Consider the following 25,283-nt stretch of genomic DNA (forward strand, 5'->3'; position numbering starts at 1 on the left):
TTTCCCATTGATATTCTTTCATTCCAGGGTGCATGTTAGATTTAATATGACTGTATTGAGGAAGGTGGATGACAACTATGCTGTCACAGAACTCTTCACCAGTATGAAATCAAATAAGAGACAAAAAAATGTATACAGTATATATATCAGACAGTTGCTGAGAGGACGTTATGAGAGTAATTTCCTCACCTCATGTTATATTTGCTCTCAGGGTCATAATGGAGCCGGTAGTGGCAGTGGTGAAGCTTAAACTGGCTGTGCTGTTGCTGTTAACAACCCAGCTGGGGACAGGTGAGTCTTAGTTCATATCGCAGGCCAAATCAACTATAACGCCTGGCACTACTCTGATTTGACCTCATTTGCACCTTCACTGTTCTTTTATCTGACTTCAATATGCTAAACATGCAAAGTGGAGAGGATGCGATCACTCACAGAACAGGTGTTTTGTTTTTTTCTGGGTGGTTCCTGGATCAGTTATTCATGCGATAGCCCAGCCCGCCTGACAGGCTCTGAGACAACCATCTGAATGTCACTGAGTGAACTGCATAGCAGACACTCAGCGAACCATGTAGCACACACGTACACCCGCACGCCACACACACACACACACACACACACACACACACATATATAGGATATATATTACAAATGTATATATCCAACATATCCATATCTCTTTTGCCGTTGATAAGGGTTAAATGGCGTTTCTATTTGTAAAAATATAAGACCTTGAGAAATTCTATTGTCTCCATTGTCGAGTAGGAAGGAGGGGTCCCAATGTCCCCGAAACAAACATTTTTAAAACATGGTTTTTAAGGACCCTTAAGGTGTCTACTTATTTTTTCTTTTTGTCCGGGTCAACATTTTGAATTTATGTCCGTACGAATGGCGAAAACGCCAATTTTCACAACTCCTAAACCAGACATCATACAAAGACAAATGAACACACCTTTTCTGATAATTTTGACACCAGGAATTAAATGGAAAGGTCACTGGGATGATAAAACCACTCTTTATCAGAGAAAAATGAACTCTGAATAGTATTTTAGTATAAATTACTCAAAAAAAGTTCGGAAATGTTTTTTCAGGCCATAATTTCTCCCTTTTTAATAATTCCGGTTGGTGTTGCCTTTTAGACTGATGGAAAGCCTGATTAGTCACCTTTCCAACGAGGTACAACTTGTAAGGATTGTGTATTCATGGAATGAGTGAAAAACCTGTGGGAGCCACCAATTTAGAATTATGTTTGAAATTCTAAGAATTCTAAACTGGTCACTCCCACACTTTTAGCTTTGTCACTCATTCCATGTTTTCACCATTCGTGCGGACATAAATTCAAAATGGTCGCCAAAAAACCCCCATGGGACATTAGTTGACAACAAGCAAAAAGCTTAAGTAGACACCTTAAGGGTCCTTAAAAACCATGTTTCAAAAATGTTTGTCTCGGGGACATTGGGACCCCTCCTTCCTACTAGACTATTGAGATCTTTTAGTTTTTTAGTATGTTTTTTATTTGAACTTGTTTTATGAGTATTTTAAACTATTTATTGCACTCCCTGCACTTTTTTTCTTTTTCTCTCTTTTCTCTCTTTGATATGTGTGCCAGTGTTACTACTGTAATGTATGGTGTATGTATGTTTTTACAAGTACAAAGCAGCTGTATTATGCCCACGACAAATTTCCATTCCAATTTTGATTTATTTGATTTGATAATTAGGCTCAGTTGTATAAACAAACAGCGTAAATACAAAAGTGAAAGCAAATGCAATGTAGAGGAAAGAAAGTACACATGTAAGTAGTCTACCTGCAAAACTCTCATCCTGCGGAAACCTCTCAACTCTTCATTTTGCACCATCATCAGATCAGTGGTTTGGTGCTGTTGTTGCTCGTGTTTAAAGATTTGATTGATTCTTTGATTCTTGTAGTGTGACTTTCTTGAATGCAAAGTGTAACCGAGCGCGCTGTCTGTGCTGCTGAGGAGGTGCACAGGATTTGAATATTTGCAGCTCTTTGTATTAAGCTTAGTGGCTGTGTTCACTTGGCAAGTTAGCTTAGCTGCCTCTGCACATAGGAAACACGTCTTCTGTAGATCACAGTGCTTTGCCCAGGAGGGCTTTCACAGTGTAAACATTTGAGTGACTAATGTGAGCTTTTTTCAGACTCCCTTCATCACATCTGCGGTTTACACGCTTTCATAAATACCTCTGACATACTTTGTTTTGTCGCGGCAGCATTAAAGTGCTTTCACAGCGTTCTAGTTGATTTAATGATGAGAATCTGATTTGATTTATCCACATGCTCCATTTGGATATTTAGTGAGGGTTAAACATCTAAAAAGTTGAATGACTACATTATCAAGATAAATAACTCAGATCTGTGGAAAAGTGCTTCTGCATAATAATAATTAGCATTGCGTCCTTTCTATAAACGACAAGCTATCAGGAATAATTAATTCCTACAGCCATAAACAGTGAGTCAGCAGGGTTTGTGCCACTTGTCAAGTATGTTTTTCATGTCTGCTCATCTATTCAGTTTTCATCGTCATTTACCAATACATTTCTGACAATTAATGACGCCGGAGAGTTTTTAAATTAATACATAACTCATTTCAACCAAAATACCGCTTTTACTCTTATTTCAGCTCCAAACGCTCAAATCTTCAGTTTGACTTAAGAGGCCAATTAGACACAGATCAGCAGGCTTACTCCACTCTGAGACTGTTTATGAGCACAGGCCCAGAGCTTGAATGTCATTAAGTGGGGAAAAAAATATTAATGCATTGAGAGAGAAATTATTTTTTTCATGTTTTGTCTTTTGGCCACGGTGGATGATTCTGAAAGTCAGAGGGAGGATGAACTGTCGCCTCTATTATGAGATCTGACCAAAAAAATGTTCTGGCCCATCAGATGTGTCGGAGGCGTTGCAGATAACTTCCTCAGGGCCACAAACCATTCAAAAACCTGAGTGGGACACAGTCAACCTGGGATGCACCTTCACCCCCGCCTCAGGAGACAACGGAGAGCTGGATGTGGAGTGGTTCAACGTCAGCCCAGACATGACGCAGAGAGACACACTGGTAGGTGTTTGAGAGGACAGAGGCACAAGGTCAACTTTAGCATGGATTCATTCAGAGGGGGGCGGGGGGCTATCTTTTGCCTCTTGGCTCTGTAGAAATCTGCTTTGAAGATCACTGAGTGCTGTCTTTGCATCTCAGCTCTTATCATATACAGGGGGGCAGACGTACTACTACGGGAGCAGCAGCCTCTCCAAAAGGCTCCGCTTCACAGGAGATCCCAAAATGGGAGACGCTTCCATTGCCATCGCCGACGTGAGGCTCTCAGACACAGCTACCTACCAGTGTAAAGTCAAGAAAGCCCCGGGTGTTGATACACGAAAAGTCACTCTGGTGGTGATGGGTGAGGAGGAATTCCTTAATACTGGTTTTACTTGTTCATTTTCTCAGCACACTTTCGGTCCTCTCTTAAACCGTTGCTGTCATTCAGAAGGAATGTCTGATTTCTTTGTCGTTTTTCTCCTCCCTCACAGTCAGTGATCACACCTTTCCCTCCACCCAGACTTGTTCTGGTCCTTCACACCCATAACTCCCCCTGAGCCAGAGCACTGACACATTACTCTCAAAAAAAGGAAGTTTTTGTGTTCCATGTGTTTCTTTATTTCCTCTCTCTAGTTCCCCCATCAAAGCCAAAGTGTTGGGTGGAAGGTGGTGAGGAGAGAGGCGGCACAGTCTCCCTCCGCTGCAAATCCTCTAAGGGATCTACTCCTCTCTCTTACACATGGATCAGAGAGAGCGGTGGTGCAATACCAGCCACTGCAACCAATAGTAAGGAAGCAGCCTATCGGACAAAAAGGCCTTTCTATAATCATCCAAAACACATTCATGGTGCTGTATTTGTGTAATATACTTGCGCTGAATGCTCTCCTCTTTCATTCAGACCAACAGACTGGGGAGCTTTTGATAAGTAACCATACCGACAGCTACACTGGAACTTACATGTGTGAGGCGAAAAATGCTGTTGGCAGTGCACAGTGTAAATATGTACTGCATGCATACAACCGTAAGTCTATTATATCATCATCTAATTTTACTCTTAGTACGTAATGTTTTTATATACTAAAAGAACCTTTTTATTTTGCTTCTGCATGGTTTGAGTGTGATGCAAGTGGCAAAATCACGTGGAAGCCTTTTGAGGAAACTGGAAACCATAACTGTAAAGAATAAAGAGCAGCATCTGTTTGATCTTAAACCACCATGTCCTCTGTTTTAGCCACCAATAGGGCGGGTGTCATCGCTGGAGCAGTGATAGGGGCCTTCCTGCTCCTCCTCCTCCTCCTGCTTCTCATCTGGCTCCTGGTCTGCTGTTGCCATAAGCGCCGCTATCAGAAAGAGGTCGCAAATGAGATAAGGTACTGCATCAGTGTTGGAAACAGTTTATTGTTTATTGTTTATTGAGGATCCCCATTAGCCGACGCACAAACGCCAGGCTAGTCTTCCTGGGGTCCTTTTCAAAAGTTCAAAATAAAATAATAATACACAGATCCAGTTACAATAAACTGCAACTTCCGGATCCAAAGACCATTGTCTATCACACTGAGCTAATTGGCAAGTAGTAGCTCAACAGTGGCTTCACAAATTGAGTAAGCCATTCACTGTCATGCGGGCAGATTTGAAACCAGTGTAAAGAGAAAATTCAATTTTGTTGGGTCTTGAACCCACATCCTCTGTGGCCAAGAACCAGCTCTTAACTCACTGAGCTAATTGGCTGGTAGTGAGACCTACTGTGTAGCTTCATATATCAACTCAGGGAGTCACTGTCTGGGCAACAACTGTCAAGATTTCAAAAATGGTCAAAATGTCAGAAATTATGTTAACTAAACAAAAATCTGATAATACATAAATTGCATCATGACAGCATGGAAATGTTGGTGATTTGTTTTTAACGATAAGTGTTTTGCTTCACAAGAGAAAATCTGATGTTTAAAAATGCCACTCTTACATTGACTGCAGTTGTTCCCATGAGAGCAGAATTCAAAATGTTCTCAAAAATTCAGTTTTTGTGATAAAATTCTGATATTTGCCAAACTTCATCAACCATGACTCCAAAATATTATTTTTCTCAGGAAGGAATTTTTTTCAGGAAGATTAAAAATGTATTAATGGAGGCCGTGTTTAGCTCACTTGGTAGAGCACCCGCCCCATGTGTTGAGGCTATAGTCCTCTGCAGGTGGCCCCGGTTCGAGTCCCATGCCGAGCGGCCCTGTCCTGCATGTCATTCCCCCTCCCTCTGCCTCCCATTTCCTGTCTCTCTCAACTGTCCTGTACATTAAAGGCGGAAAAGCCCCTAATATATATATATATATATATTTAAAAAAATGTATTTCTGTCTCCTCAGGGAAGACGCCCCGGCCCCAGAGAGCCGCCCCTCCAGCAGGGCCTCCAGCCTCCGCTCAGTGATGGGCTACCGCACCCACCCAGGGGTGCAGTACACGATGGGGAACCACCTGCCCAGTGTCCATGAATCTGGACGTGGTTCCGTCTACACAGGCGGGAGCAACAGGACGTCAGGACGGAATCCTGCTCCTCTTCAATACGACCATAAATATGGATACCCTGTGTAGCCACAATCCAGGAGCATGAAAGAAAGAAAGACTATTGGCTGTTGCTCAGGAGGTGGAGGAGGTCGTCCACTGACCAGAGGGTCGCTGGTTCACATGTGGAAATGTCCTTGGCTAAGATAGACCACAGTTCCCCCTGATGTATCATCAGTGTGTGAATGCCAAGCGCAATATAGCTACTAGCGCTGTATGAATGTGTGTGTGTGTGTGTGTGTGAGTGACCGTGACTAACAATGTAAAGCAACTAAAAAAGTGCTGTATAAGTGCAAATCCATTAACTGTTTACTTGGGTATAGTTTGATTCTGTATCTTCTGTATCAAACACCCTCTGAAGAAAATACTTTTATTTTGAAGAGAAAATATTTTGTAAAGTATGTACAGTATATTTGTGACAAATGGTACAGTATCATATATTTAACTGTAGAACAATAGTATGTATCTGGTATATAGTGTACATATTGGGGGAATCTAACCCGAGCCCTTGGACAAACGTGAGCAAATGGCTGGTTTTCAGGTTGCACTGTGGTACAGTAGCTACATCACTTTTGTGAACAAGAACAGGTTTGTTAACATTACTAACCTGATTTAGCGTAAGCAGTGTGTACATGTATATAGCTGAATTACATATTTTTATTTAATTATTTTCTATGATGCATAGCTGAATCATTTGATTCATTTTGATATATTAAATATTTAAATTAAAAACATTATTCTACAAAGGGAGAACTGATGGATGTCGTCTGTTTGGATATTTGTGTCCTGGCTCCATGACACAACGGATACACAATAGAAAAACATTAGAAACATGTTTCCCACACTCAGAATTTAAACTGTCACATTATTTACATGGCCAAAGGTTCAAATAGAATTTAATTGGAAAGGGTAGTTATGTTTGAGTGTTTGGAGAGATCATTAAAAAATAAACTTGGTGCAAAACTTTGATTTAGAAGTCTGATCTTTTTGCATAAACATGGCCAGACAAGCAGATCTTGTTTTGGTGTCTCGCAGCGAGGAGACTGGATATTTTTCTCTTGTGTAATTGGATCAATACAAATTCAAACCCAGAGCTGCTCCCGAGTCACAATATCTGGAAACAGTGAAGTCAATTTTGAATTTCATGTGAATTTGCCTCCTGGAAAATTTGCCATTTGCAGAACAACACGCTGCAAAATTGCCTTGTTTGTGCGGTGCATTGCTCCAGCTTTTGCAAAGCAGCCAGTAAACGAGTTAATAGAGGAGCGGCTCATAGTTGAGGCACTAACCTGCAGCTGCCACCCTCAGCAGCCAGAGTCAGCACTGTGCCTGCGGCCCCCGCCTCGCTTCAAAAGAGCCTCAGTTGGCCTGGACCTATCTTCAAAAGGTGTATTTGTGATGAATTAATAGGAGCTGCTAGAAGTGGTGGAGGTTTGTTGGGCCCCTGGAAATAAATTTAACCATAAAATTCACTTATTTCTAAACAGTGAGGTTTTTGTTGTGTTTCTTTTACAGTGAGAGCACACACACACACACACACACACACACACACACACACACAAAAGATAAGTGTCACATAAAGACAAATTAAAACTAGTCACATTTTCTGTGTGTACAGATCCATGTCTGAATCTTTCTTTTTGCTTCAAAGTTCGCATCCATCTGAAGCACCAGTTCTCTGTGAACAAAAGCCTGTTTTATGTGCTAACACATCCTTTGATCCATGCTTGAACTGGGCCAATAGACACAATAATTAATTACAAATACTTGTCTGAGAACCTCAGTCGGAAACCATATAATCTCTTCTTTTAATAAGTTTCTTAGAAGGCAGAACTTTTAACAGCATTAGCAGAGTAATTATTTGAAGGGCTCCCACTGCAGAGTTTGCCTTCACATCCAGATTCAAAGAGCTTTTTGCATAAAAAAGAGATTGTTTCATGCTATTGTCCAAAAAGGCAAAAAAATCTGGGCATAAAATTTGGTTCTTACTCGTTTGTTATAAAATTGGCTAATCACAACATTAACAGGCTGCATTTAAATTAAAGTATTATTCATGAAGCCATATTAGATTAGTTTATAAAACCTTGTTTTGACAGGATAGTTGTGTAGGTAAATCAGACAAAGGAGGAACAAAAAGTGAAAGTGTAATATAATTTAAGTCAGAGTCATGTTAAACATCTGTTGACAAAGTTAGCGTCCCCCGCGGCACAAACTACAGTGATAAGGTGTTACATTACTACAACCAGGCTGCTGAAGGTGATTCAAAGGTGATTTGCTTTTCTTATCTGGTAAATAGGTGTGTGTGTGTGTGTGTGTGTGTGTGTGTGTGTGTGTGTGTGTGTGTGTGTGTGTGTGTGTGTGTGTGTGTGTGTGTGTGTGTGTGTGTGTGTGTGTGTGTGTGTGTGTGTGTGTGTGTGTGTGTGGTTTGGTGTTTGTAAATTCGTGACCAAGCAGGAACAGCCATTTGCATGTGTCACGCTGCACTGATCAACATACAGTAAAGTCACTGGAGATCCATAATGAGCACATATCCTGCCCACATCATGTCAATGCAAATACACCTCCACCTCCACCTGCGGTCTGCACTGATGCAAATCATATCTAATGCTTATATATAAATCCCAGTCAAGAAACATTTAAATCCAAGGACTTCACCTTGCTGTGTGCATCCGGCAGACAACTCCAGGCTAGGCTTAAAGCTTGGATAAACAAAACAAAGGATTCCTCAGCTGCAACCAAAGGTATTGAGTCAGACAACGTATTGTGAGGACGAGCAGGCAGACAGAATGTAAGCAGGAAGCTTGAGTGGGATTGAGAGTGATAAAAAGCCTGGTCCGACCCGGGGGAGCTTTGAGGTAAAGACGGAAGATGTTTCTTTATTAATCGCTCAAACCTTCTTAACTCAGCTGCTCCTTGCGTACGGCCACCTGAACTGCAGAATTCTAATATATTGGAGCCATAATGGAATATTTTAATTGAGAATATTTGGATTTGTTTTACACATTGCAAAAAGCTAAATGTGTGAATGTTTTCCCCTAGGCCCCGGTGACAAACTGTGACTGATTCCATTCTGTGGTGGAAATGAAGAATCGTCTGGTTTGGAGTGTGTGTGCATAATTTTCTGCCTTCTTGTCATCTCTTTGAACACAGCCAAAACAAAACACTTCAGAGCCCCACACAGACTGCTGAGTGCTGCACAGAGGTAGAAAGATTAAGTTTTTCTCATAAAAGTTTACACTGCCAATGTGTACGGGGTAAACGATTAGCATTATGTTGGGGGCAAATAAAGTGGCGCTGTGGGCACTGACAGGTCTGTTTAGTGTCACCACTGTCTTCTTTAACACATACATCCTCCTGAGGAGTCTGTTGAACTACAGAGAGAAGAAACAGTGGAGTCCCAGTGAGACCATCATAGTGGCTCTGTCTGTGGCCAACGTGGCTCACCAGCTGCTCTGTTACTTCTGGATGACCATGGATGAGGTGGACGCCACGTGTCGCATCGCTCAGACGTTCTACACCGTCTTGCTTCTGGTCGTCTACAGCCTCAAGTTCACCATCATGTGGGACACCGGCTTCCTCACTTTCTACTACAGCACCAAGCTGGTGAGCACACCCAACCGCTGCTACACACAGATCCAGGCCATCATCCTCAAGCACGTGACCCTAGCGGTTTTCCTCATCCTTCTCTGTGGCCTGGGCACCTGCATGCCCATGCTGGTGGTGTTTCACACCTACAACGACACCAGCGTGAACAGAGACTGCGGGGTTCTGATGCCCGACACCACCTCCGGCCAGGTTTACGAAATCATTTACCTGCTCCTATCTGATGTTCTCCCGGGTTTTCTCATGGCCAAATGCTGCATCTCCATCTCCATCCACTTGGCCATCCATCTGCGTCACATGAAAGCCAGCAGCAACGGAGCCCACGCCCCCAAGCTGGGCTCTCAGATGAGGGTGATCAAGATGGCCCTGTCCCTGGTGGCCGTCTTCGCCCTCTTTCTCGTGGTCGACCTGTACGTGAACTACCAGATGACCGTGAACCACGAGAACATCCTCACGCTCACCTTCTGCTTCACGGCCATCTACACCACCGTCAGCGCCATGGTGCTGATCTACGGGAAGAAGACTTTCTGGAAAGCTCTGATACACGACGTTAATATTTGCCTGGATGAGTTCCCGTGTTTGTCCTGCCTCAAGGTGCCTGAACAGAAAGCTAAACCCAGCTCTCCTGCAAAAGTGAAAAAATGAAAAAGCCAGATTGCTTTGCAGTGGAGGTCTTTGTGCTCAAATCAATTGGTCATTGTTCGAATTTATTAAAAACTTTGAGGTAACTTATTCTTTTATCTTTTGTGCTAGCAATTTCAGTAATGACTACTGTCCTGATGTATCACCATTTATTACAATTTTTTAACATCCACGAGGTAATTCAGCTGTTAGTCAGTAGGAGCAGGAAAGACACAGATCACAGCCAGGTAACCTCCTCACCGCCCAAATCACAAACTCATCTCACCTATGAATATTAATATTTCATTAGGACAAATAATAGTAGAGGCTGTAAAATAGATCCAAAAGGATGTTTTCCAGGACATGATGCAACTCAGGACCCATCTAAAAATGTTGAAAAATACATGTGACTTTGGTGTGAGTACAGAGCATATTAATAAAACAAGAAAGTATGCACAACCTGGAGTCTTTCTTTTTTTTTTCTATCATCGCAGAGGTTTTAAGAGGTTTTTCCACAGTCAGGTTGCAGATGGTTTAAAGCTGCTACCTGACTGACTGTGTGTGTGTGTGTGTGTGTTTGTAACTGGAGAGTTGCTGCACCAAACTCCTGTACCAGTCAAGAGAGGTGACACAAAAAAAGGACTTGATGGGGAAATGCATGTATAATGACCACTTTCTCTTGTTTGTCTGTTCACTGGTCCTCAACAGAGGTGTGTTGCGCCTACACTTGACAGCTCCCAGGTGTGACTTTGTATCACTGTAGCTCTGTTTGTGTGTGTGTGTGTGTGTGTGTGTGTGTGTGTGTGTGTGTGTGTGTGTGTGTGTGTGTGTGTGTGTGTGTGTGTGTGTGTGTGTGTGTGTGTGTGTGTGTGTGTGTGAAGCTGGGCGTTCCTGAAAAGTGCACTCATGCCCAGCAAACCTACCCTGTGTAAATAGAGGTTTAAAAAATGCAGCAGATCTCTTTGCGAGGCTCCATTAGTTCACACCCTCTGGCACCACCTAGTGAGGTTCAAAGCAGAGATACAATAGTGCAGCTAATCCCACTGCACACACAGGCGCCGGATCCCTCCAGCAACTAAATGGACAAAGTAAGAGAGGGCATATTTTATCCTTTGATGCAGGAAGTTAAGTTGCACCAAGGCCTCCTGCAGCTTCGACCCCTCCTGTCTGTCTCTCTCTGTAGGGGAGGGGGCCGGCTTTAGCATAACAGGGGGAGAGCAGCTCCAAACACTGGGCAACATGGACACAATGGTGGAACACTAGTCGCTGACTTTACTCTTCACTCTTTCTGTCTGAAGAGGTATTTAGATTATTCATAATCCAAAAATATATATTTTGTTTCATTCATGTTTAAGCAGCTTTTTACGTTTTGATACAATTTTGAGTTCTTAACTTTTTGGCTTGGCCTTGGATTTTTATTCTGTGAACTATTGGATAATTTCACCTCTTTAGAGTGAAAAGCTTCTTTAATGAAACCATCGACAAGGTTGCCAGTGATTATATCTTTGGTGGAGCAGCTGAAAGACGTGCTATAGTATATTAACTTAGACACTGTCTGTCTGTAAGGGCTCACAAAAGGCTAAACAGTGATTTGAATTCTGTGTCATGTTTTCATGTAAATTCTTCATCAGAAAATCAGCTGCAAGATAAATGTAGTGGAGTTAAAGGAATGTTTCCCTCTGAATTGTAGAGGGGCAGTGCAGGCATATAAAAACTGCACTTAAGCGCACCACAGGGAAATAATACTTAAAGAGTTTGAAGCCATCTGCTGGGAAAAACAACTTCCAACTGAGTACAACTTTCCACCGAGGTCTGTCTGAAAGTAGGGGAAATGTCCGACTATGACAATTTAAAATTAGACATAGACGTGTCAGTGGCTGATCGTCAGTAAAAGCTGGCTGGACAGGTATCTGTAATATAATGGAAAAGAGGGAAGCTGTCATGATTGATGTCCTCATATTTCTATACAGCATGAATTTGTAAACATGTTTACAGTAAGGAGATTGTTTCTATGGAGATGCCCCTGTGCATCCAGCTAAAGCTGCCAGTTGCAGGGCTGCTTCTCTTGCATGGGTGAACATCGCTTCAAATAGTCATTTCTCCTGAGACTTGCAGGGAGAGTGATATCTTTTACCTCTCTATCTGACAGGAAGGAACAGGCCATTAACAACTCAGATTAGGAAGACCAGCACCCATCACACAACTCCTATAAACATTGCATAAACTCCTCCCTGCGGACTCTTTAGCATGAGCATCAACGTGAGCTAAAGAGCCATCGTTTTCCCACACCTACTGGAAGTGTATCTAAAATACATAACAGATTCATCCCAGTTTGTTCGATGTTTTGAGCTTGAATGGATCGTTTTTCAAACCATCATTAGCATCTAAATGACTGTGGGAGCGGCAAGTTTTCAGTGAGGCCACAGGGAGTGACCCGTCTTCACTGTGTGGACGGGATTGGACCTAAGAGATGAAGAGTCCTCGAAATTAACGAGCGACACCAAAAACCACAGATATTTTCTGCTCTTATTAACACGTCTTTATTTGTGTTCAGTCAACAGTTTGTTCATAAAAAAACATCATTATACATCTCTTGAGGCATTGTTTGTATAAAGTTTCTTTGATCCTTATTAGGAAAAGTGTATTGTACAAAAGAGTTTATCCCTTGTAAAACAATTTAAAATTTAAAAATATATCTAAAATACTGACAGCTTAATTATAAATTCAACTTGATCCTTTTCAAAACAGCTTGCATGCATAGATTAAGCACTCTGAAGGCACATACAAAATTAAACAGAGCACATTAGAGCGCTGCGCTGAAATTAGACCCAAATTACTCTGCATACAAATAAACCATCTCTATACACACTGGGTGTGAAACAATGGAAATATTAAAATTTTAATGAGGTGCAATAATTTAAATTTCAATAATGAACAGACAATCTATCTACACCTGAAATATAAAACTAAAGTGAACTTCAAAGGCATTTATATTTGTACCGTACAGCGGTTAGCATCCTTTAGGACCGGCTCAAAATTTTAGTCAATGTGCTTCTGAAAATGATAGTTCAACATTTTGGCAAATTTGCCTATTACCATGATCCCTATAGTCATAGCAGTAGGTTCTTTACCTTTAATTATTGGTGCATGTTGTTTTGAGATGGGCGGGGCAGAGACGTGAGCTGCTCAGCTAACACAATGGAGGTGAACAGTACAGGTCCCCTGTCACTCAAAACTAATCAAATACACAATCTAACAACTCCAAAACGCAAACTGCACATTCACCACGTTATGAAATCATAATGTAACATTACGAGATCAGAGTTGTTTTTAAGGCAAATGCGTAGCCGGAACTACAGACACGGCTTCTGGGCGGAGTGATTTCAAAAGCGCAAGTAGTTCGCAGAAGTTGCTTCATGTGTTGTAATGTTACATTATCTAATAGCGTGGTGAATTTTGGAGTTGTTGGATTGTGTATCTGTTCACTGAGCAGCTCTGTCTCTGCCCTGCAAAACAACACGCACCAACAATTAACGGTAATGAACCTACTCCTATGACTATAGGGATTATGGCAATAGGCAAATTTGCCAAAATGTTGAACTATCCCTTTCCTGGTCCAGAGACAGGTACCGACCTCATGTCTGTGGAGTAAATATGCTGATGAAGGGGAAAGCTCCTGACCTTAGCTTGGCTAAAAGAGAGGAACAGCTAGCATGTCTCCATCCACTGGAAACTAAATCCAGCGTTATGAGAGCTCACTAATCAACACCTCATGTTTATTTGTTTGATCTGTGCAAAAACCAAGGTGCGCGCTGAAATGCTTTTGTCCAGGCTAGCTGTTCTCCTCCGTTCCCGTTTTTATGCCACGCTAAGCTCACAAACTGCTGGCTCCAGCTCTGTATTTATCCTTCCAGACACATGTAGGCTATCTGTGCATCAAGAGTGGTATCTATCATCTGACTGGACAGGAAAGCAGATCAGGCCATTTCCCAAAATGCTGAACTATTCCTTCAAGGAGAAACATCCACTGAGCATCAACATCAATGTGATGCAGTTCGGAAGCATCAGTTACAGTATTCAGTTCATCGTACACATCAAAACAAATATGTCATCTGTACCACATTCAATATTGCCATCCAGTGTTTCTGAAACTTTGCGGTTTAGAGAAATCGGGTTTGATCATAGTGTTGTTACTCGACACCACCGTCAAACACAAAATAACCACATTTCCAAACATCAGTTACATTCTGTACATTGTGTTCCCTGCTCTTGATCAAGTTGACATTGTGTCTAATGCAGCTTTTTTTTCCTGTTCGGATATGGAATGCCAGTACACAGCGAGGAGGTGGGGGTTGGGGGGTGGGGGGATAAGTCATCCAGTGTCACTTCCACACATAAAAAAAAAATATTACATTGCAACATTGGTCATTCCTTTTCCCTGCTAGTGATAAAAAGAACACCGTAGTGACTTCTCTTCCAGAATAAGAATAAAGAATAAAATCATCTAATCACTGTTTCGTTACCGCTTAAAAAACAAAAACTGAATCCAAAGGCTGTCGTGACCTTTTGCACCCAGAATCATTGCTCTACAGTTGTACATTAATACGACAGTAACCCCATACACATCCTGCCTCGCGGCTTAAAAACTAAACTGCTGAAACTCGAGAACAAAAGGCCTGCTTGGAATTATTACTGACTTGCATCAGAAAGAACTTTTTCCCCTGCTGAATATCTGGTATACATCCCACGTAGATGGCCCTGCATCCGCGCTCCACTGTGGCGTTTGCACAGTGCCACCAATGAGGCTGCACTTCTCATCTCAGCCAAATCAGAGAATTAATGAAATCTTTAAGGCCTGTGCGTAGGTGTAGCCTTACTGGGGGGTGTGCTCGTACGAGGGGAACATCGACTTCCGCGTTTTCGGAGGGGGTGGAGGAGGCTTGCTCTCGATTTTCATTGGCAGCGGTGGAGTGAACTGTGAGAAAAGAGGAGTTCAGGCTAAGACTTCAAATAGAAATAAAAACAGAATATTTTAACGTTTACATGCCATTAAATATGCAACAGTGTGAGTGTGCTATTTTCTGCAAGCAGCCGTACCTCTGAAGACATCCTGAGGTTGTCAATCTCGTGCGGGTGTTTCTTGGGAGGCATGGGTGGTGGTGTCCCTGGGGTGTCAATCGTATTGACATCATTGTCACTGAGAAGCGAAGAGTAGCCTACCACAGGAGAAAGGAAATGAGAGCTTTTCAGGCTGTGTGTGACCTGATTAGTGCTATACACCAGGAGGCGGTTACACACAGTTAGCAGACATGGCAGTCCTCTTTTCCTTTTATTATTATTTTTTAAAGAAAATAACAAGACAAACAGTAAGGCTGTATTGTTTGTCACAAGGTAACTTTTAGTTTGCTACGTACTGTAACTGCGTGGTGTCTGTGGTGTGTGTGGAGAGCCAGGCAGCGGGCTGAGAGGGCCGGACAGATTGAGCTGGGATGAAACACCCTGGAACAGGGAGAGGGTGAGTCGTCGGCCTTCTATCTGTAAACTCTTGGGCCTTTGCTGCTTCTCCGGAGGCGTCTGGATACAAGTGGAAAGCAAAGAAATTCATGTAAAAGAGAAATGGAGCTATTCCCAATTCACAGCTATAAAATAGAAGTGTATTATTAGGATGAAATAAGGTCTCCTAGTCTCAGTTTATATAATCACCTGAGTTGAGGTACTGTATGTTTTACACTGCACTGAAAACAGTTGTATCAAAATAGCTCCTGTACATTAAAGTTGTACCTCATCTGTGTCTGACTGTCGCTCCAGTAAGACCTGGGATTTGCTCACGCTCCATTCCTTCCTGTTTTTTCTGGCGATCCTGTTGTCCTCCTCTGAGCGGGACAGGACAGACGCCCTGCGATCGGTGGGACGGGACAACAAGGAACTGCACGCGAACAATCAGAGGTGGAGATAGAAACGTACAATCAGCGACATACAGAGCTTTTGATTTGAGCAAAGACAAAAATCAGTGTTTGAAGTAAGCGGTCTCCCCGGTGGAGACACAACACAGGAACACAAACTCCAAAACCAGACAGGAGGGAAAAGTGAAGCAGGGGAAAGATGAAGGGACTGACTCCTGGGAGGAGATGCAGGAGGGCCCGTCGGAGGACGCCGAGCCGCTGGAGAGGCCTGAGGAGGCGTTGGAGAGGGTTGAGACGGTGGACATGCGGCGCAGGGTGGAGGACATGATGTAGGGCATCACCACCGAGCCCACGCGACTCTTCTTCTTCTCAGTGAGAGAGCAGGGCTGGGACACACAAATGGGATTAAGCGTCATCGGGGAATCTTGGCAGGGGAGGAGCACAATGACAGGCACAACACGGGTCGCACTGGGCTGGCTAAAGGAAGATTTATGGTCCTGCGCTAATATAATGTACACTCTGCTTTGAATGAGAAGCGTTTGATAGGAAGGCAAGAGGGCCAATAGCTTAAGTTGGCACCCTCTTACATTAAATTGAGTTTGCGGCTGGCAACGCACCAAGGTTATGACGCCATAATGCTTCTCCACTTTTTCCCGAAGGTCTTGGAAACAAGTAACCAGACGGTTGTGTAAGGGCTTCAGCTGCTCCGTCGCCTTCTCCCCGTGGATGCGAATCCCATCTGCCAAGAGAGGGATCTGAAAGGGGGAAGATGGGCACTTGAGCGTTACGAGAACATCTTCTACTTTCAGAGCAGGGTAAGTGAGGACCACAGCGGAGGGGATTTACCTGTAGAGCAATGAGGTGTTTGAGGACCTCGATGCGCTCGTGGTCCTGTGGGTGCTCTTGGATGTAGGTGTCTGTGAAGAACGCCTACAGAGGATGAAAACAGGATGGAAACTTTAAACACCCTTTTGCTTTAAACATGGCTGCGAGCAACAATGAAAAGGTTTTCACAGCATGACAAAAGAGGCCACGGTGGCTCCCTCATGAATAAAACTTTGCTGCTCATAAGAGGCTTGAGGCCAGCTAAAAGTCACATTAATGGAAAAAAAAAGAATCCACAAATTCATGTAATATTGCAGTTGTTTTACTTATATGTTATTAGTTTAGCTTTGCAACATTTTATATCAGTGCATTATTCCAAATCAATGACTTTAGAACTAACTGTGCAAACAACCTGAAGCTGATTTAGCAGGTTCAGTCTGTGGAGCGATAGAGTCACAATTTTTGTGATTGATGGCTATGGTAGATGTAATTACTTTTATTTCTCTGCATGTAGCAAGTAAAGTGGGAATTGTTGTTGTAATTTTTTTTGCATGTGTTCGCTTCAAGGATATTGCAATCTAAGTAAAAATGACCTGATTAAAAACGCTGACTGATTTTTTTTAGCAAAGTGCAGGAACAGACAAACGAGTAATCATGTTAAAGAATTAAGACCTTCTCATAGTTGGAGAAGCCGCCCATGACAGCTGGGTCGACGATGCCGCTGAGCATCATGGACAGCGGGTTGATGGACAGTGAGCGATCACAGGCTTGATGCTGGACAAGGTTACTCAGCTTTTCATTGGCCATCTCCATTGTTTCTACGGCGTTCTCCAAAGGACTGTTCTCCTCCTGCCACCGGGAGAATTACATGAGGAATAATACGAATTAGAGGAATGACTAAAGAGAAAAAACACAGGGAAAAAATACACAGTTAGAGCATCCCGCTTGCTTCTTACCACTGAGACTGATTTGACTTCAAACCATTTCAGGATCCCAGGGAAGCGATAGGCAGTAATGTAGGTTGTTCTCTCAATCCACATTGTCTGCAGGGCAGAGTAAATATCAATAACACAATAAAAGCTGTTGTTGTTAATGTCTTTATTAGTCTTCAGAGTGAGGTATGTGCAAACACAGAGTTGTTTATACTTTTTTTTTTTAAGATTAGTAATTAAAAGTAAATTTAAAAAGTGCTTACTGCAAATTCATTGTCTGGGTCCTTTTCACCTTTCCTAAAGGGTCTGGAGTACTGGAACTGGTCCACTTCATTGGTTCTGTAATAGCTGCAATAGAACAGGGAAGGACAGCAATGAGTTAGTGGTTTGACCAGAGAACTATAAATCCCAGCGTGTTCACGAGAAAATAAATCAGCCTTTAAGTGTTCTGTTACGCACTTTAATATCTGCTCTGGAACCCCCTTGTCTTTAAACTGGTGCGGCACAGTGAGAACAGGCTTGACAGTAAAGCACTGGATGTCTGTGGAGTTCAGCTAAGGATAAGACCAGAAACAGCGTGGAAGAGCAGATAACGACAAGTTGTACAGGATGAGGTTTTTTTTTCCTGTAATTGTCAAACAAGGGTCTAAAGCCATGTGAGCAGCTTTGTCAGACTGCACTCTAAATATTCATGTCTGCACGCTCATTGTGACAATGCTAAACATGCTAATATTAAGCAGGCGCACTGTTAAACATGTTCACCATCTTAGTATGGTGTATTAGCATGCTAACAGCTGCTAATTAGCAATAAACAGATAATTACAGCTGAGGCTGATGGGAATTGGTTTTGTAGGGTGTTTGGTCATAAACCTGCTGGACAAATTAAATATTGATCTGATGAGGTCGCTAGATGACAAGTTCTTACAATTCATCTTGAACGTGCTTCCCCAGAGCTGTGTGGCTAACATGGCTAAAGAAATCTTGATAATTAAAAAGCCTTGGTGCGACTCATTAATTGAGGATACGCTGTCCAGGAGAGCTGCTGATGTCGTCTCCAGGGGCGGCTGTGCTGGTCATCCGCACCGCGTTGGGGAACTGAGAGAGCAACTTCAAGCTGAAGTCTTCCAGCCACTCGTACTCTTTCCCTCGGTAGATGAACATCTTGTTCTGCAGTGGACGCACGTAATACAACGAATGAAACGGAACAAAAAGCTAGAATTATGATGGAGCTCATTTTCCATAATACATGAGAGGTGTTCATGTTCAGCGCCTTGACAGGTCGGTATTCATCCTGACATTCTTTTGTGTCATCAAAAAGCCAATAACCTTTATCGGCATTATTGCACATTGCCCTGAGAAATGTTTCAAAACCCAGCACACTGCACAAGCACAGACACATGAGGGTCTCTCTAAGTCTCTATTTATTGAAACTGGTAATCATTTTCTTACCCTGAGGAAAGAAGGGAATCCAAGGCCATAATATCCTACAGCAAAGTACTCCGGCTGTGGTCGCATCGCATGCATGATATTTTCATAGAACTTGGCTTGTTTTTTCTGTGACAGAGCAAAAGGGAGATGACAAGGCTGTTGTACACACACAGTTTCTTGTAATTTGTCTGTTAGTAGTTGGAAAAAATGAATTAAACAATTCAGAGAATAAAAAGAACACAAAGCAAAGACAAAAAAATGGTTAGGACTCATTTTCTTTTGTGGGTAGATTTTTGAAGCACAGTCATACTGAGCAATTAGAGAATTAGATCCTTCATAATACAACCCAAATCCAGAATCAGCAGGCACTATCAGGGTAAAAATGAGTTCAGTAAACAGACTAACAAATACTTATCTCCTCTTCCTAGCATTGAGTTATTTTTTGTCAACAAATCACACTCAAACCAGCACACAATCCCTGTCCACTACACTCATCCCCCTCATTTCAATAGCATAAACCAGGCAGAAACAATAAAATCATTTGCATTCAAGTTGTTTTCATAACCACTTCTGCCTTTCTTTCAGGGGTATTTTAGAGATTTGGCAGTGACAGTATTTGTGTTGTGTAGCGCTGAATTACAATGTACATATCCTCTTACCAGCAGCTGGCTGAGCTCCATGAAGTCAAACATGTGGCTCTCATGCATCTTGGCCAGCTGCTTGCCCAGCTCAATGGCCTTCTCCCACATCTGAGAAGACATGTGCATCGCTCAGTTAAAAAGGGATATAAAAAACACGAACATAAAAACACAGGAGCACATGCTAGACTTTGCCATCTGGCTCCCGCGGCTGTCCTCTACAAAATCCTCCACCTCGCCGCTTGGAGAGAAAACTGTCAGTCTGCAGGAGCCAATGAGCAGCAGAAGAACCTGTGGCTGGGGTGTGAGCTTTAGTAACTTCCTCTGGAGTGTCACAATGTTAACTGACAAGGTTTCATACATTATTTGGGGTAATTCATGATTTATTTGGGGCCAGGCCAGCAGCAGAACGGTGAAAACCCACCTTTCCCTTGTCCAGGTAACATATAATCTCCTGGATGAGCCTCTCTTTCAGCTCCTGTTGGGTCCACACATGCTCCCCGTCTCGAGGTATCAAATGAGGGGCACAGGGCTTGTCAGACCACTGTGGATACAAATGTATGAGGCATTAAATCAACACTCACATTAACATTTAGAAGGTGAAACAGCTACAACATAATAAAATCCCATCTTGTTTAAAATGAAAAAAAGACTTATATGTCAGAGACCTCCAGTAATTCAGCGTGTAGCAGCAAAGTGTAGGCTGCCTCTGTGTAGTTCTCACAGTCCAGGTGCAGATCTCTCAGCTTGTACAAGTACCTGGTCGCAGAAGGACATCAGTTAGATAAAGGTAGCAATTTGGTCCACACACCACACACTGCATGTGTCTATCTCACTCACCGGATGTAAATGTCCTCCCTCTTCTTTTCTTTGTAGAAATTCTGCAGGAAAAAAATAAATAAAAAGCATTTATGTGAAAACATTCTCCCTCAGGCAATTTGCACTTGCTTTATGTGCATGTACAAATAGTGTTAACCCTTTGGTTACAGGGCCCAGAGCATACCAGCACATTGACGGTGCAGCTCATTCGGTGCTCTGGACTTTCGTCATGAGTGATGGTGCGATACGCCAGCAGATTCTCCAGGAGGCTGCTCAGCAGCAGAGCCAGCTCCTCTCCTGACTGTGACAGGTATCTGTGGCGCCTGCAGTGCTCCAGTAACCTGCACATTCAAACACATTTTCCTCACACACTGCTATCTGGCTGCAAAAGGTTATTTCTAGTTTAGTTTGCCAGTTTTTTTCTCTTGACAAGAACATTACAATCTGATGTTTTTGTCTGGGGTCGTACATACAGTCCTCAAGTGTTTACTATCGATTAGAGGTTGCTCACAACTAACAGACCCAGACCCTCTTGTCCTTCTAGTACCAAGAGGACAATCAGAAAATCCTTTGTTGTATTTGAGGAATAATCCTTTATGAATTCCCCATTATACAGGAGTTAGGGATTTATGATCCGTGCGTTGTACAACTTATAGAACCCTTAGAATAAAAGAACATTTTCTATTTGATCTGCTCCTCTGCCTTACGTTTTCTCCAGGAGGACTTTGTACTGCTCATCCCCTTGGCCCCCCTCTACCTCTTGATCCAATTTTGTTATCAGTTCGTTTTCAAACTGCAAAGATAAGAAGGGAATTTAAAAAAACACCATCATACACATCACAAATGTCATATTTAGCCAGGAGCGGCTTCTGTCAGGCTCAAACAGAAAACAAGAAAGTGCTGAACTTCTGAGATAGCTTTTTACCGTTTCAAATGTTCGTCCAGGGCTGAAGTTATGCTCACACTGCATCATATCAAAGAATATGGGGATGGTAGCTTTCCTCAGTTCAGGCTCAGGCACCAGTGTGACCTGCAGCATGGGTCCGACCATTGCTGGGATGAACTTCATTTTGTGTGGGCCTGAGGGACAACAAAATATTATCACACAGAAATATCATAATACGATTTGAGAGGCTGCATTATAGGAGGCGTTTTCATCTCTTAACAAACAGAGGCCAAATCTAATAATGTAATAAACAGAACAACAACACACAGTGAAAGTGGACAATAAAAATATTGTCTTGTTATTCAACTTGCATAACTGACAGGTAAAAATAAACAATTTCTCAAACTCTTATGATAATCGCAGCATTATCGGACTCACCGAGATTGTACCACATATCTCTGATCTTAAATCCAATCGTCTTCCTCATGTCTCCATATCTGTGGCAGAGTCAAACCAAATTACTTTCGAATTTACTTTTCTTCATTTAAATAATCTTTTTGATGAATCGTAAATGATCTTACTTGTTCAGTATCTTATTTCGTCTCTCTTGAGAGAAGGATTCCAGCTGCAGTGTCTTGTGAGTGAGGAACGCCACGGTCAAATGAAAGTAGTTATTCCACAGCTGTGAGGGGAGCAGGGTTTTCAAATATTAATATCATAATTAACTTCTCATAACACAAGCTTTTGATTTTGTGTTTAATAAAAAATGCAACCTCTACCGAGGCGGGGGAGGACATGAGACGCACCTGTAGTTCAAAATGTGCCTGATCCAGAAAATACATATTGAGGACGTCTGAGTACTGGTTGATGGCCCTCAGGAAGACCTGCATCTGCACCAGGTTCATGTTCATCCAGTCAGCGGGGAAGACGTTTCCCATGAGGTCTTTAAACATGATGAATGTCTCCATGAGGAAGTCCTGAGGGGAAAGTAGCAGCTTTAGAGAAAGTGCACGCACACTGCTGCTCTGAAGAAACACAGTCAGTAATATCTGTTTAAACCAAACGAAGCCAATCCACAGCCATGCCGCTACATATCAGACACAGACATAAGGCTCCTACAGCTTAATGGAGGCTCTGTGACATCCTCATCATGCCACTCCAATCCACTGCATGAAATGTCTATAATCAATATTCTCTTAAGGAGCAGTAAGTGGCCTGGGTGGTTTAATGCCTGTTATTGATGAGATGTTCCAGGACAAGATGTAGCCAACAGGGGAGGAACGGGGACACTTACAATGATATCCTGTCTTGTCTTGAAGGTGCCGATGTAGTGGGCGTAATGCAAGTCATCCATTTGCTTCAGGATTGCTGTCATGCAGGCAAGATAGTGGCCCTGCAACAAAAAAGTCCACTATTACTCTCTGGATTTGAGAATAAAATATCCCCCAAAAACCTGCACATGTTGTATTTTAGTTATTGATACATTAGGATAATACTATATTTAGCTGTAGCTGATGGTCACTGTTATGAATATTAGAATTGATACTGAGAATGTAAATGTCAGGGACATATTTGGGCTGTAGCATCACACTGTCTTACGATGAGAGAGGAGGATCTATCCATGCTGATGACAGTGCGATTAACCCTGCGCAGCAGCCGCTCCATTATCAGCTGAACGTGCCCTCTGGTTGGACCCTGCAACGACAGAACAGCCTCAGGTATGATAACCAGCTGAAACACGCTGCCAGAGACAGACAGCACAGCACTGTCACCATTAAAGGGCGGATTATTAAAAAAAATATATAAAAACGCTATTTTTTTCACATCTTTTAAAGTGCTGCCAATTTTCTGACATATCTGACATTTAACACTTAAAAATTAACTGTGCCACGTCTTCTTAGAAAGATTGTATCAGTTACCATGGATATAAGCAGACAGATGAGACAAACTAGAATAGAAATAACTTGTCCTGATAATAAATTATTTCTTTGAGTCATTTTACAACTACAAATCACATCTGTATCAAACAAACACCCTCTAATTAATTTGTGAGGATTTAATATTTTTCCCTTGTCCTGGATGATAGTTTAATAATTTTCTGACATGTCACCTCGCCCTTTAGGAAACGGTGTTCCTTCGGGTTGCCATTTTCTGATGCATTAATTAAAACTTAGGGGTAGAAATTAATTGGTTTAAGTGATGATGGAAGTGAAAAACGTTTTGCAAGCAAACCAAACCAACTGTCTGAATGTATTTTTATTTGAATTCTTACATTGATTTTCTTCATATCATTGTGATGCACTTTTATGACTAGTGTCGCTGCTTTTTTGCTGTTTTTAAATGATAATGTCAGTTGGATTCCATTGACCTCTGGGTGGCAGAAATCTCCAAGAGAGACGGTTCAAAGTATGGACAAAATAAATAGATTCTCCACCCACTTCACCTACTTCAGTTTCACATCCACTGTGACCTAGACCCACTTAGCTGGGTTTTGTTCACAGTGGTAACAGCCTGGGCAGAGTAGCCCAGATGTTCCTCTCTTTAGCTCTGTCCTCCAGCTCCTGCAGGGCCATCCCAAGATGCTCCCAGGCCAGATGGGAGCTAAACGCCCCCCCGGAGTGCTCTGGGTCTGCCCTGAGGCGTTCCTGCAGACGGACATGCCTGGACAACCTCTACAGAGAGAGGCCCCAATCACTTCAACTGACTCCTTTCAACGCCAAACAGCTGCAAACAGCTCCCCACGGACGCCTGAGCTCTTCACCTCATTTCAAATGAGTCGTGCCATCCCTGCCCAGGAAGCTCATTTTCTTAGCTTATATCCACAATGTCATTCTGACTAAATGTTTCTTTTTCAGTAATTTGGATGTAATGACCCTTTGCACTCGTTATCTCTGTGTCTGTGTGTCTGAGGGTGAATTCCTCACCACATCCTTGCGGTCCAAATTGTCCAACACCGTGCTGAGCAGCTGGACGCAGGCCTCATGGTCAGGCTTACTCGAGTGGTCATCCAGCTGCCCACTCAGCTGGTCAGTAACAAGTGGCAGAAGCACATCTCGACAATCTGTGCCAACAGAACAGAGGGAAAAAACAACACAGAGCTCGCTGGATCAAACATCACATTTTCTGTTAATGGAGCTGACCTGACAAACTTGTATGTAGGTGTCATGCCGAGCAGGGCTCTTTTTTTCCCCCTTCATCTTGTGCAAAATGTCATTATGTGGTTTTTGAGCCTTGAGGACTCCTACCTGGCTGCTTGAAAAGGTCACTCTCCACCATTTTACACATGCAGCCCAGCTTCTGACGCACAAGCTGAGAGTCAGGAATGCTCTCAATAAACTTTGCGAGGAGGACGCTGAAAAGAGAATGTAAGGAAAGCGGTAAAGGAGTAGCTCCGACAAGTTTAATCCTATTCACATTTCACATCTAGCAATTATTGTCACAGAGGACTAATGAGCAGCACACATGATGGGCTAATTTTATAGCATTGAGAATTGAGAATAACACCTCCTTTACTCTGAAGTAAATACGATAATTTGCACTGAGACAGGCAATTATCATTTCCTGCTGCGCAGAGCCTCTGGAGAGTTACCTGAGCTCCACGGGATCAAACACAGTCTGGATGTCGTTAATGATGCTGGGCAGGTATTTCAATATTGCCCCCTGAAAAAGAGAAGAATCTGGTCTCATCAGACTGAAGGATGTTTTTTCCATTATCTGGTAAAACAAGCTTTTACCAGATTCTTTCTCCTCACCTCAGTGAGACTACCGACAGGAAGCCTGCACCTTTTCTGCAGTTAATTTGTAAAACTTTTCAATAACTTGTCAATGAAATAGTGGAACTCATTTTCACAGCTGGACTACTGCAGTCATTTACATGCATACTCCGACAAATGCCAAGACTGAAAATTAAAGCAAGGCCGACTGGGTGCAATTTAGTTTTATTTCCAAGCTAAAAAGAGAAAAAAAGCAATAAAGTGGTGAAACTGTAAAACATTTAGGGTACAACTACCACTACAGTATG

At 42.5% G+C, this 25,283-nt stretch overlaps 3 protein-coding genes across 5 annotated transcripts in view; 2 read left to right on the top strand and 1 right to left on the bottom strand.

Moving 5' to 3' along the window:
• Positions 1–218: 218 nt before the first annotated feature.
• vsig8b (V-set and immunoglobulin domain containing 8b) lies at positions 219–5,637 on the top strand (the record flags this gene model as incomplete). Its single annotated transcript, XM_083978631.1, has 7 exons — positions 219–291; positions 2,907–3,076; positions 3,215–3,416; positions 3,689–3,841; positions 3,954–4,076; positions 4,287–4,425; positions 5,412–5,637. The coding sequence occupies 7 exons, from the start codon at positions 219–221 to the stop codon at positions 5,635–5,637; spliced, it is 1,086 nt and encodes a 361-aa protein (XP_083834757.1).
• A 3,240-nt stretch (positions 5,638–8,877) lies between these two features.
• Positions 8,878–9,855, top strand: tas2r202 (taste receptor, type 2, member 202; the record flags this gene model as incomplete). The annotated part of the gene is made up of 1 exon (XM_083978632.1): positions 8,878–9,855. One exon carries the CDS (start codon positions 8,878–8,880, stop codon positions 9,853–9,855), a length of 978 nt encoding a protein of 325 aa, XP_083834758.1.
• A 4,381-nt stretch (positions 9,856–14,236) lies between these two features.
• Positions 14,237–25,283, bottom strand: part of dock5 (dedicator of cytokinesis 5) — a gene marked incomplete at its 5' end in the record, with an annotated part of 30,628 nt that continues 19,581 nt past the window's right edge. The window contains 28 exons of one of the 3 annotated variants that reach the window (XM_083979369.1): positions 14,237–14,806; positions 14,929–15,047; positions 15,246–15,405; positions 15,613–15,757; positions 15,972–16,120; positions 16,352–16,489; positions 16,581–16,664; positions 17,232–17,408; positions 17,516–17,602; positions 17,755–17,839; positions 17,951–18,032; positions 18,517–18,658; positions 18,941–19,045; positions 19,579–19,668; positions 19,982–20,101; positions 20,226–20,316; positions 20,398–20,438; positions 20,561–20,717; positions 21,084–21,169; positions 21,302–21,456; positions 21,701–21,759; positions 21,844–21,944; positions 22,069–22,239; positions 22,557–22,655; positions 22,862–22,957; positions 24,187–24,323; positions 24,508–24,614; positions 24,852–24,922. In XM_083979369.1, the coding sequence (XP_083835495.1) occupies positions 14,705–14,806; positions 14,929–15,047; positions 15,246–15,405; positions 15,613–15,757; positions 15,972–16,120; positions 16,352–16,489; positions 16,581–16,664; positions 17,232–17,408; positions 17,516–17,602; positions 17,755–17,839; positions 17,951–18,032; positions 18,517–18,658; positions 18,941–19,045; positions 19,579–19,668; positions 19,982–20,101; positions 20,226–20,316; positions 20,398–20,438; positions 20,561–20,717; positions 21,084–21,169; positions 21,302–21,456; positions 21,701–21,759; positions 21,844–21,944; positions 22,069–22,239; positions 22,557–22,655; positions 22,862–22,957; positions 24,187–24,323; positions 24,508–24,614; positions 24,852–24,922 (3,156 nt within the window). In that variant the 3' untranslated portion in view covers positions 14,237–14,704. Of the gene's footprint in view, positions 14,807–14,928; positions 15,048–15,245; positions 15,406–15,612; positions 15,758–15,947; positions 16,121–16,351; positions 16,490–16,580; positions 16,665–17,231; positions 17,409–17,515; positions 17,603–17,754; positions 17,840–17,950; positions 18,033–18,516; positions 18,659–18,940; positions 19,046–19,578; positions 19,669–19,981; positions 20,102–20,225; positions 20,317–20,397; positions 20,439–20,560; positions 20,718–21,083; positions 21,170–21,301; positions 21,457–21,700; positions 21,760–21,843; positions 21,945–22,068; positions 22,240–22,556; positions 22,656–22,861; positions 22,958–24,186; positions 24,324–24,507; positions 24,615–24,851; positions 24,923–25,283 lie in introns of all 3 variants that reach the window. The other 2 variants (XM_083979368.1, XM_083979370.1) reach the window with 2 other exon arrangements.

The sequence above is a fragment of the Trachurus trachurus genome (genome assembly GCF_905171665.1).
Source record: "Trachurus trachurus genome assembly, chromosome: 9".
NCBI classification, from domain to species: domain Eukaryota; kingdom Metazoa; phylum Chordata; class Actinopteri; order Carangiformes; family Carangidae; genus Trachurus; species Trachurus trachurus.